This window comes from Microcaecilia unicolor, chromosome 2 (genome assembly GCF_901765095.1).
Source record: "Microcaecilia unicolor chromosome 2, aMicUni1.1, whole genome shotgun sequence".
In the NCBI taxonomy this organism is placed as follows: Eukaryota; Metazoa; Chordata; class Amphibia; order Gymnophiona; family Siphonopidae; genus Microcaecilia; species Microcaecilia unicolor.
In genome coordinates, this window is record NC_044032.1 from 118,097,996 (window position 1) to 118,110,709 (window position 12,714).

Here is a 12,714-nt window from a genome sequence, read left to right on the forward strand (position 1 = left end):
GTGCTTATATTTAGATACAAAGAGGGCACCTATTTGGAGTCCATTCTATAAAGAAAAGTAGAATACTGGCATAGCAGCACCAATCCACATGTATAATTTACGCCCCATAGAGCTGGTGTAAATGCTCACACCCAGATTGCTAAAAACAGCATGTGTAAATTATAGTATTTTTATCATTTATGTGCTTAATCATGTTCCCTTACAGACTCTGCCCATGGGTATACTCACCATCAAACTACACACCATTGCAATTAGGCACCATATTATGGAATAGCATGTAGCCAGATTATTGTTATTTATTCAGTATGGGCTGAAATTGTTTTTTTGTTACATTTGTACCCCGCGCTTTCCCACTCATGGCAGGCTCAATGTGGCTTACATATTGTATACAGGTATTTATTTGTACTTGGGGCAATGGAGGGTTAAGTGACTTGCCCCGAGTTACAAGGAGCTGCCTGTGCCTGAAGTGGGAATCAAATTCTGTAAATGGTGCCTAAAACCACAGCACTGGAAAAAAAAAAAGCTTAAGTGCTATTCTGTAAGCCACGTAGGTGTGGTTTATAGAATAGTGCTTAATCACAGGAGTTGCACATAAATGTAAACGTTACCATTTGCACCAATGAAAACATGGAGCAAATGCATGCACCTAAATTTACGCATGGAACCCCCTTCCATAATTGCGTATGTAAATGGACACCACGCCCAAATTCCACCCCAAAGTGCCCATGACCCTCCCATTTTTGGACCCACTTTTCTGGGACATACATATAATTTATGCGTGGATTACATGCCTAAATTTATACATGTACATGTTAATTGATTTCAATTAGTACCATTAATTGCTTGTTAAGCCAAGTATTGGCACTAATTGGCTCATTCAATTAAATTGCACGCACAATTTGAGTACACGCCCAAATTTGCACATGCAATTTTAGTGCTTTTTATAGAATTAGGGGGTATGTGCTGGTATTCTGATTATTTACATATGTTCTTGGCACCCTCTATATAGAATTCTCCCCATACTGAATAAGTTGCTATGGGTCAGCCCTATAAAGTAATCCACATTCAGTCACATAGATGGACTTGTGTCCAGAATCCCTACTGCACTGACTGAGCAGCAGCCTTTGCATAGCGAGTAACCACACACTACATTTATATTTTCCTGTTTTGATTTGTATTTACTTCATTGTATTGTTTTTCAGGTTCTCTTTTGTCTGTGATTTGTAATACCAACCTGATTACACACTCTGTCCGACTGAAGCTATTTTAACAATTTCGTTGATAGTGTTGGCACTTACTGATAATTTGAAAGCAGTTAACAATTAACTTACAATATTTTACCTGTTTCCCATTCTTTGAAATTATCATATAAGTAGGTTCTGTACCACTGAATTCCAAACTGGCAAGTCAGAGATTTAAAGGGGCCTTGAGACAGCAGTTCAGAGCCATTCATTGTATTGCATTATGAATTAGAAGACTAATCCTAATCTCTGTTTTTTACACACATTTAGTTTGTGAGCTCATTACACATTTGTCAACTTTGGGCTAATTATTTTTGTACAGCTAGGGCAGGGCATTGCATCTTGTGATTGTCTTTCTTACTAATAGGATTCTGTCTGCTTCAGCAGGCAGTAATTGAAGGCTTCATGTGGGGGTGAGAGAGGGGGAAGGGGCTGAAATTTTAGCCTGAGTAGGCTATTGTTACAGCTTTGGATAACCAGCAACATAGAAAACAGGAGAAAATTGAACTGAGAACAGAAAAATCAGGGACCAGGAAAACTGCCTGTATAAAGGGCTAAACCTGTTTGTTTATATCAGAGCAGCTTTCAGTGTTTTTTATGTAAAAAATCTTTTCTTTGTGAATTAATATGTTAGAAGGATATCCAGTTCTTTAAGGTTAAATATGAAACTGTTTAAAAGTAAAATGTCCACTCTTTGTGAAACTAACAATAGTATCAAGAGATAATACCATCTAGCTCATCCAGTCTGCCCAATTATTCCGAACCACAGTGCTAAAGATATATCCCAGCTGTAAGCCGTACAAGCTTGGTGGCCACTTGTACGATATCAGTCTTTATCAAAGACAATTATTATTGTCTTCTACCTTTTTTACATTGCCATGTCAGATAGATGAGCACACAGTATCATATCCAGCACCTCATACTTCCAGATCTAACCATAAAAATTTGTAGTAAAGTATTGTAAATAAGGGGTCTCAGCTTGGTTCCATAAGAGCCACAACAAACTGGTCAGACTTTTCAGGCTAACACTAGTGAATATGCAGGAGAGAGATTTGCATTCACTGGAAGCAGTGGGCACGAGGATTATCTCATACATACTCATTATGGATATCCTCAAAATCAAACCAGTTTATGGCTCTTGAAGACTGGAGCTTGAGATCTCTGGTCTAAATGGTTACCAATACGAATATGGTCACTACACAAACATCCCATCTCATAGGTCCTCATGACCCTTCTAGATGATACTGCGCCACCATCAACTTTCAGTAGTTCTAGTTATAATTATACTTGATTAATAATCATCATATTACATTTCTTTGTATAGAAGTTGGGACACCATGCTTATGGTTTGTCATTGTTGATTCTATACAGCCTAATTCCAGTTATGCTGCTAGATAGACCCAGTCAACCCTCTAATTTGTATCTAGTTACCACCCTTTTGTTATTACCATTATTCCTGTTGTGTCTTGCTGATACCAACGTGGTTAGCCCCTTGGCCCATTTTTCTCCACCTTTTTAAAACTAAAATATGTGCTTATCCCAAATTATTCTACTAGCAAATTAGTAGTATTTGGACTTGTCCATTTATGACAAGTTATCCCTTGTGTGACTGAAGTTTGGAATGCTTTTACACATAGTGTCATCTGTTAACTCAAACAACATAAGATTGAGCCTCAAAGACATTGTATCACACACCTGTGCCAGCATACCAGCATGTTATACCTTGAATTTTAAAATGTTTTAATGCTAATAAAAATGAAATTATGGTATTAGTACTGATGTGGTTACAGCTAAGAAATAGCATACTTCATTTTCTGTAGGAATAAAAACTACATAAATATAATGCCAAAAACTTGCTGAATTGCTACATTTTGATTTTTAAACATAATTCAGATGATTCTTTTTATAAAAATATTCTTATAATATATATACTTATAAACCATCCCTACAACTGTATTTGTTATTTATGGAATCATTGTACCCTGCAGAAGTTTTATTTATTAATCTTTATTAGTTCCCAGTCTGGGAACCCCCCACCCATGTATACATTTGTCTACTGTGGAAATGGATTAGAATTGGAACAAGAAGATCACGGTGATCAGAAGGTGCTATCTATAGTGCTTATGAACACAGTTATCCCTAAAATCAGAGCTTGTGGAGCATGCGTGGAATCCATTAGCATCTTCACAGACAAGTAATCTGGTAAAACTTTGTAAAAACATCCTAAAAGTAAAGTGACAAGGGAATTGTTGAACTTTGTTGTCTTAAGACTGAAGAAAGCTATAGATGAAGATGTTTATATTCCACTTTATTCCAAAAGTGCCCTGGGATGACAAATCCTTACCACATTCAACGTTCCAAGAGAGACAGTTTTGGTCAGCTGTGAAGCTACTTTCCAACATTTTTTGTTGGGATGGCTTGATAGAGGGAAGAAATATTATATGAGCTTGGACTGGAGAAATCGCTAAATCGTTATCTTTTAACAATTCTCCTTCATTCACATCCTGACCCCAGTAATGTGAAAAAGTGTTATAAGGTGGTAGAGTGTTTTCTAGAAAGATGGTTCAAAGATCTTAAAAGTGGATCAACTCTCCCACAATTGGCAAAATTTAGCAATCATTTGTTGCAGTTTTCAGATGCAATGTACCATAATTTCAGAGCTGAAACTAGTGAGATGATACTTCTGTTGATGAAGATAAATGCATTGGATTCTGCAGTTCTTATTGAGAAATACAGTCTGGAAAGCTTAAAATCTGAAAAGAAGACGTCACATTGTCAAAAATATTGAACTATTTAAAAAAAAGATATGTAAATATGGAGTGGAGTGGAGGAGTAGCCTAGTGGTTAGAGCCCCAGTCTTGACAGCCAGAGGTGGCCGGTTCAAGTCCCACTGCTGCTCCTTATGATCTTGGGCAAGTCATTTAACTTTCCATTGCCTCAAATACAAAATTAGATTGTGAGACCTCCAGGGACAGAGAAATGCCCAATGCACCTGAATGTAACTCACCTTTAGCTACTACTGAAAAAGGTGTGAGCAAAATCCAAATAAATAAATAAATAGTCCAAAAAGACAAACAGTATTAAACATAAATTAAAGACTCTCCTCTAAATGCATACGGCATCAACCCTAATGTTCCATACTTTTACACCCACCCTTAACCTATACACCTCTATAAACCTCCCTAAACAGCAAAACCTTTATCTTCATTCTAAATACTGATGCACCTTGTTTCTCTTTGAGGGAGTGTGGTAAAGCATTCCATAAACAACGGCCATAAATAGAGCACACATAAATAGAGTAACCAGACTTCCAAGTGATGGCCTTGGGTTACACCTTTTAGCTCCTAAATCAACAAAGTTGGAAATCATGAATCACTCAGTACTTTAACCTAAAGTACTTGAACATTTCATATAAATGGTCTCATGATGTTCAATAAGAGACTGAAGGTCACAAACATAAAGCATATAATCAAAACAAGTTTAAAAATGGCTCAAGGCTAAAGAAAATGAGCACCTTACTGTAAACTCAAAGCTAAATCAGAAATCTCCCATGAAAAGTTATCTTCTGAACCCACAAGAAACTGGCAAAAATATCTACCTTAGACCTTTCCCCCTCTATCTATATTGGAGTGCTTCAGTTTTTTTTATTATTATTATTATTATTGTTTTTTTATAAAGAATTGAAACTAAAACTCCAGGAAATACTCTTGATACAGAAAAAAGATTGAGCAAGATCGCTAAATACAACTATAGGAAAAAGAACACTTCAAGAAATGCTTATTACCGCTTTATTTTCTAGTCCACAGTTAAGGCGCAGTTCAAAGAAATATTAGGTACTTAAGTTTAAGCACTGTTTGTAAAAGTTGCCAAAAATTGAGCGTGCAAATGTGGGAAGTGTGCAATTTAATTGAATAGAGCCAATTAGTGTCAATAATTGGATTTTTAACAAGCAATTATTTTCACTAATTAGACTTAATTGGAACATATGTGTGTAAATTTAGGCACAGGATCTGCACCTAAATTGTGAGTTTAAAAGAAAAGCTGTGGAAATAGGAGGGTCATGAGCAGAATGGGGTCGTTCCTAGCATTTACACGTTATTATAGAATAACAGGGATACATGCCTAATTTAGGGGCCCTTTTATAGAGTGGCAGTATGCCCAACATGGGCGTACCGCTCGCTCTTCTGGGATTACTGCCAGCCCAACACGGCCATCAGCGGTAGTCCCACCCCAAGCGCTCGCCATTTCAGGGGGAAAAAAGAAACACTCCAGAAATGGCTTGCGCAGCAGTAACCCAGCGGTAATCGGTCATCGCTGCGTGCTGCCCAGTTACTGCTGGGTTAGCGCAGGAGCCTGTATTGCCACCTCAGTTGGTGGTAGTAAGGGCTCCCTATCGCATGGCCACGTGGTAAGAGTTCTCTTACCGGGTGGCCATGTGTGTCTGGGGGCTTTTTATTTACTGCAGTAAAAAAGGGCCCTGGCACGCGGGAAAAATGTCCCCTGCCGCTAGCCCTTTTTCCCGCAGCTTAGTAAAAGGACTCCTTAGGCACATACATTTACCCTACATTTCAGTTAGTGCAAATGGCCGTGCCCAAAGCTAGATGCAATTGCTGGGCGTAAGTGCTATTCTATAAACCGCACCTAACTGTAAGTGCGACTTATAGAATAGTGCTTTTTTGGTGCCATGTATAGAATCTCGCCATCAGCACTGTTCTATAATTTAAGCATGCAAATTGTGTAGTACATAAATTCAAGGGAGGCATGGGCAGGTCTGACATATACGTACATAACGTAGGGCCCCTCTTACCAAGCTGCAGTAAAAGAGGGCCTGCGGTATCGTTGGCACATGTTTTTTATGCATGCCAAGGCCCCCTTTTACCCTAGCTGGTAAAAGGCTATTGTTGTTTTTTAAAAGGAAATAGCCCTGCACTAATCACAGGGATTGGCCAGCGGCCATTTGCAGGGGGAGCCCTTACCGCCACCTATTTAGGTGATGGTAAGGGCTCCTGCGCTAACCCAGTTACCGCCGGGTAAGCTCTGGCGCCACAAAAATACAAAACTTTTTATTGCACTGGAAATGGTGCACACTGGGGGTGGGAACTATCGCCGAGCTCCTGCAGTAGTCTGTGGTATTTCCGAATTGGCTCGAGCAAACCCTTTATAAAAGGGCCCCATAGAGAATATTGTTACACATACCCACTTATGCCATTCATAGACTTGGCAAAAGTGGGACGGCCTACATGTAGGTACATTGATGCCAACTTATGTTCATATTCTGTAAAAACGCTTATGCACGTAAGTGTTATTGAATAGGCTCACAGCCTACAAAAAGTGGGAGTCTAAATTGTGATGCCCCTCTATAGAATGGCCTCCTTGTTAGTTCTGCTTTATCTGTGATCCAGATTTTTGGAATAAGTGAGTGCCACTGTCATATATTTTTTCTTTTATCGATTGTAGAATAGATACTGTTTTTGCATGGGATGTAAGTGGATCCTTAGATGGGTTGTTTATGAAAACTTTAATTTAGTCTAAGTGTAGGGTACAGAGCAGTGCACTATGGACTAGATTCAGTAAATGACGCTCAGATTTGGGTACAAGAAAAAATGAGTGCTGATTCCGATTTTGTAAATAGCGCTCTGCGTTGGGCACCATTTATAGAATAGCACTTAGCACCGGGATCCACGCCCAGTTGTGGCCGTGAGGATTTACACCATCTGAAACCTAGTGTAAATCCTCGTGTCTAAATTAGGCACAGATCCCCTGAATTCCGTAATAGTACGCGCATCTTAAGTGAACGTCCTGACCCTCTCATGCGCCCTTCAAAATTTATGTGCACATCTTTATAGAATACCACCTAGCAAGATGCGTGCATAAATTCAAATTGTTGCCAATTAGCACCAGTAATTTATTAGCGCCCAGTTATTGGCACTAATTGACTTTATCCAATTAAATTGGACAAGTGCTATTTATAGAATTTTGGGGTTCTTTGGCTTGAGGCTCTTCCCTTTTTTGTTTTTTTTTTTAAAGATTGCTGTTATAATTATCATCTTGTACCTGGAGGCCTAAATTAGGTGCTTTGGTAACGAAACCTGTAATCTTTGTAAGTGGACAGAAGATGATCAGTGATTTTCATAGTGTTTTTTCTTTAAACTAAAACATAGCTATAAATGTAGATCTTTGAAAGTATTTTTTTTTAGCAGTTTCTCTGTTCAGCAGCTGACAAGCTTTGGGATCCAGCTTAGGGGTGTAGTTATCAATGCGTTCTACCGTTAACTGAGGTTAACAGTAAAATAATTTGTATTTTTAGTAACTAGGTCTCACTGCCTAAAATGGGATGTGGGCTAAAATAACACAAGTTAGAGGTAAAATAACACATCTTAATGGTAGCCCACATTAATGCCCCTAAAAATATTACTTGCCATATGTACCAGGATCCAAGATCAGATGTTCTTCTAGCTTGCTGGGTGGTTGTTGATTTTTTTATTGGGGGGAGGGGTAGAGTATATTTTTTTTGGGGGGGGGGGGGGGGGTTGCTAATTTGTGGCAGTTGGAAATTCCCTCTATATAGCAGTCTGTGTTGCATGATTGCCCATTGGTCTCTATGTATGTGTTAAAGTTGTTCTTGATTAGCACATTGCAACTTCATCAACCTATAAATGAATAAATTTACCCCTGTAATATCCTAGTGCAAATTTTGGAGCTCAAATTATTGATTCTAAAATTGATAAGTACTGAAATGTCTGATCAGAATAAGCTTTAGTGTGAGCTCTTAATGTATTTGCATTATCACAGCAGTGTCTTCTGCCATTTGCAGTTTTAGTATTAAAAGAAGCCTTGCAGCTATAAAGCACTGCAGACTCTATCACAGACCTTTGTGTGTATTTAGAATCTGGTGATGCATAGCCCAAAGCCACAAGTGTTAAGTAAATATGAATCCAAGATGACTATTGCTAGATTTTGACAGGCTGATAAGCCTTTTTATGTGTGAAGTACTGATCCGTCTATTGTAGACCAAGTGAACAAAGCAAGGAACAACATTGCAAGTGGAAGATTAGGGTGATGAGATTATTTGATACAATCAGGGCTTTCTTATGAGAGACAGAGGAAAATAAGAATACAGCCATGCAAAGGTCAAAAGAAATGTTTTGACTTGTGGTGAGTGGCATTTAAGGAAAGTTATTTAACAGGCATGTGTGAATATCTAGGGAATAGGAATCCAGGTGTATCGTCTTCAGGTTCATTATAAAGCAGGAACCAAAGCAGTACACTTCGCTTCGTGTTTATAGCATATGTGTTCTCAGTTGTTCTGAGTAGTAGTATAACTGTAATACAAAATTATGGCTTCTGTAGCATGGCTGTACTGTGGAAAGCATGCTGCTGTGTTGAGAGGTTTTGTTTAAGCTTAAAAAGAAAGGAGGGAATTTGAGTTTGATAAAGTAAGCGTTCACATGATTGGACGTTATGCATTTTAAATAAATATTGCAATTATTAAAAATAAACTGGTTTGCAAGATGAAATTTGTGCACCAGAATTACTACTTATGAATCATAAATTAGTATAATGTGCCTACAAGATTTTTTGATGTGGTGAGGAAAAAAATCAGAAAAGAAATTACTTCTCATTTAAAGAGAATCTGCTTCCTGCTTAAGTGGCTAATATTTTAATTAAGTCTAGAGTGAAGTTTTTTTGAGTGTCTCCTGATAAACTCCCTCTTTTATGTTGATGGTAATTAAACAGATCCCTAGGGCCCCAGTAGGCGCTGTGCAAGGCCCATGCTAATTGTCAGACATGAGACACTGACCAGTTGGTTTGCTCTTGAATAGGGGACACCGTGCTGTCAGCACAGCAGCTTTATTTTTGTGTAGTGTGAGCTGTTGTCAGGGCTAACTGAGTCCTATTGTGGCTGAAGATGTTGCACAAATTGAGGCAGATGGCTCGGATTCAGACACGTGTCATTCAGAAAGGGGAGAGGGGATTGGCCCTGCAAAGTGGGGTCACAGCAGGTCACAGACCTGCTCTACACTTGTTAGTGTTTTCAAAAGACCATGTGCAGCAACTTTATTGTTCTGAAGTAACAAGAAAAAAGTGTGTTGTGCTCCTCGCAGAATATGGGGGACTAGGCTGTTGCCATCCTTTTCCTTCCTGTCTCTTGGGTCTCACTGTGCATGCAGAATGAATTAACAGGATTGACAGAAGTTCATTGTGCCTAAAATGGCTTTTCAGTCAATTGCAGTGCTTAAAAGGCCAGTTTTGCTTTTAATTCCATGTAATTAGTGGATTCTTCATGTCTTGGAATTTAATAGTGAAGTATTAGACATAAGTTTCTGAAAGCATTTATTCATAAAAAGAATACATCCACAAATCTGTAGCTGGAACATAATTTAGGATTACACCCTATGCTGTCTTATTCAAATGTTTTATTGCATATTGTGTTGACATTGGAATATAGCATACTATACCATGCTTTGTATTGTTTGAATATTTTTAATGCTGTAATTGTCTATTGCTTATGTTTGACTTGTTCTGGATGTACACCGCCTTCAGTAAATTCCTTCAAAAAGGTGGTAAATAAATCCTAATAAATATGTTGCAGATGATTATAGTTGAATAAACTGTAAATAATGCAGCATAACTTGTACTTTTAAGAATAAATGGCATATCTTGTTTTTTTTTAATCCCATCATATCCAAAAATGTAGGATATGTTTTGTTTGCATTTCACTGCAGTATGCCATGTGCCTTATATAGATAATTTATTGTGGATGCCTTCTGAAGATTTTATTTTGTTCCTGACTTCAAATCATGTTTACCACATATTTGCAAGGCATTGGGGTACGAAATACCTACAGTGATGTAGCTTAAATGACTACCAAAGAAAATACACACGTTAGTTTGTTTTGAAATACCATGTATACTGTAATCCAGAGTATTTGCTTGAATTTTAGGTTGACTTGCGGACAATTTAAATAAATGAGGATGAATGTACAATCTTCCTATCTTTTTCCATTATTTTTTTAGGACTTTAGCTTTTGCAAGGAAAAATCCTTTACTGAAACCAGAGAGTTTGCCTGAAATGTTAGCTCTTTGTTTCTGTGTAAAAGGTGGCTATGCGTTGCCTACAATTTGCTCTATATCAAGGCCTTTTTTTTTCTCTCTCTTGCAGGTTTGCAGCTAAAACTGTGCACAGTGGGTCATTGATGCTAGTCACAGTGGAGCTGAAGGAAGGCTCTACAGCACAGCTCATCATAAACACTGAGAAAACTGTGATTGGTTCTATTCTGCTGCGGGAGCTGAAGCCTGTCCTGTCCCAGGGGTAACCTGCTTACATCTGGACTTCAGAATCTGGCACAAAACAAAAGTGCCTGGCATCCACTACTGCTGCCTTTCATTTATAATAATAACCCTTCCATCTGGCAGTGGGGGAAGAATGCACTCTTGGCAATCTTGTCTCCTGCTTTAAAATGCTAGTGTGTATGTATCATGTATGCAAGTACTTCCAGTTTTTTTGTTTCTGCTTCCTAACCAAAATTCATATATTTTACTATACATTACCCTTATACATATTTCCCATTTGTTACATTCCAGTACTTTGCTCTTTAATCAGTTTCCCTCTGTTATTTTGAAAAAAAAAATTAATACATTATCAGCATATGTGAAAAATAAGCTCTAAAAAACTGGTATGAAAAGATTCTACAGCAGCAGTTGTGACTATGATGTAACCCCTGTTCACTGTGGATATCCGATTAACTACTGACCGTTATTGTCCTATGAACGTGCATACCCGCTTGAATCTTTCTATGGCTGCTGCTCTTGAATTTCAAATCAGTTTAAATGTTAAAATTAAGTCCACAATAAAGTAATGCCATGGATTGCGGGTCTTTTGTTTTACTATGGCACAATTTAATGAAACTACAATGTACTGGTTTAAAGGGATTCTGGGATGATATAGCTAAAATTAGGATGATATGAATATAGAGGATGTTGCCTGGAAGGACTAGATGATCCCTGGAAGCATCTTCAAGCTTTGTCTATGGTTTTATAATGCATGCATTAGTGAAACAATTTGTTATTAATGCATTGTAAAATACATTCCAATATTTCAACAACGCCTACTGTTTTTCAAATACCTAGTGACAGTTAAATGATTTTGGGTGATCGTTGGTGGTGTATTGTTATTGGGAAGTGAAACTTGGGACATGTTCACTGTTAACTTCTCCACCATCTCAAGAGCACTTTATCACTACTGTACAATTTCTGTTCTCTATTATTAATGTAGAAGAAATTTCCTTCACAATATGAGGCTTTTCATCATGGAGATGTTTTGACATGTGACACAAGGGAATTTGTTTTCTGGTAAATTGTTTGGAATGGGCTACTATATAAAACAGCAATGGTGCTCGCTTAGCACAAAGAAATTTAAGCTGCCTATGCACACAACAAAATTAAAGTATGTTAAAATAATTGAAGCTGAACTTTCATACTGTCATAATGGAATGGGTTCTCATCAGGGGCGTAGCCAGATACCCAATTTTGGGTGGGCCTGGATCCAAGATGGGTGGGCAGAAGAACTCCATTTTTCCCACAGGTGATTTGGTCTCTCCCTCTCTCGCCTGCATGTCATATGGTCTCTCAAACATCCCCCCTCTCCTGCATACCTTTTAAATAGCAGATTTTCACCAGCAGCGAGCAGCAACTAATACACACTGCTCATGTTGGCCCCAGAGCCTGCCCTCTGATGCAACTTCTTGTTTCCACATAGGCAGGAATACATCAGAGGGAAGGCAGTGGGGCTGGTGCGAGCAGTATGTATCAGTCGCTGCTCAATGCAGGCGAAGATCTGCTATTTACAAGGTATGCAGGAGGGACAGTCGTTGGGAGTTTTTAGCTGGTGGGGCTTAGGGATCCCTGCCAGCCACATCATAGTTGTGCTGCTACTGGTTGGGCCTGAGCTCAAAGTGGGTGGGCCTGGGCCCAACCAAGCCCACCCTTGGCTACGCCACTGGTTCTCTCTTAGGCAATTTGAGTTTTTATACATTCAAGCTATGCTGTCGACTGTGGTGTTCTAAGGCCATAGTGCATTAAATAGGAGTTTTGTTTCATTTATCTATACAAAATACTCTACACTTTTCAGCATGAAAGAACAATTATGGAAATATTCAGAAAGTAATTCAAGATAATAAACCAAAATGTCATCATAAACCCAAATCAGCTCTGTTTGCAAAAATTGCCTTAACAAAGCTCATTGGTGCCTAGTCATAGTATTCAAGCTAATTAAAATATTTCTTAATGAAGAGAGAAGGTGTTTTCTGGTTTATGAAGTGAATTTGAATTATAGGTTTAAACATGCAGATCACAAAACTGCTAAGAGAAAGCTATTCAAAGTACAGACTGGGGAAAGCCTATAAGAAATTCCGATGTGTTTGAATATCCCTTGGGGCACTGGCCGGTCCATCATTGTAAAATCTTTATAGTTT

At 38.3% G+C, this 12,714-nt stretch overlaps 1 protein-coding gene across 1 annotated transcript in view; it reads left to right on the top strand.

Annotated features, from left to right (window-relative positions):
• Window positions 1–11,113, top strand: part of AP3B1 (adaptor related protein complex 3 subunit beta 1) — a 1,191,861-nt gene extending 1,180,748 nt beyond the window's left edge. Inside the window, exon 27 of the mRNA XM_030193246.1 lies at window positions 10,404–11,113. Coding sequence (XP_030049106.1) covers window positions 10,404–10,557 — 154 coding nt within the window. The 3' untranslated portion in view covers window positions 10,558–11,113. The remainder of the gene's footprint in view (window positions 1–10,403) is intronic.
• The last annotated feature ends 1,601 nt before the right edge of the window (window positions 11,114–12,714 follow it).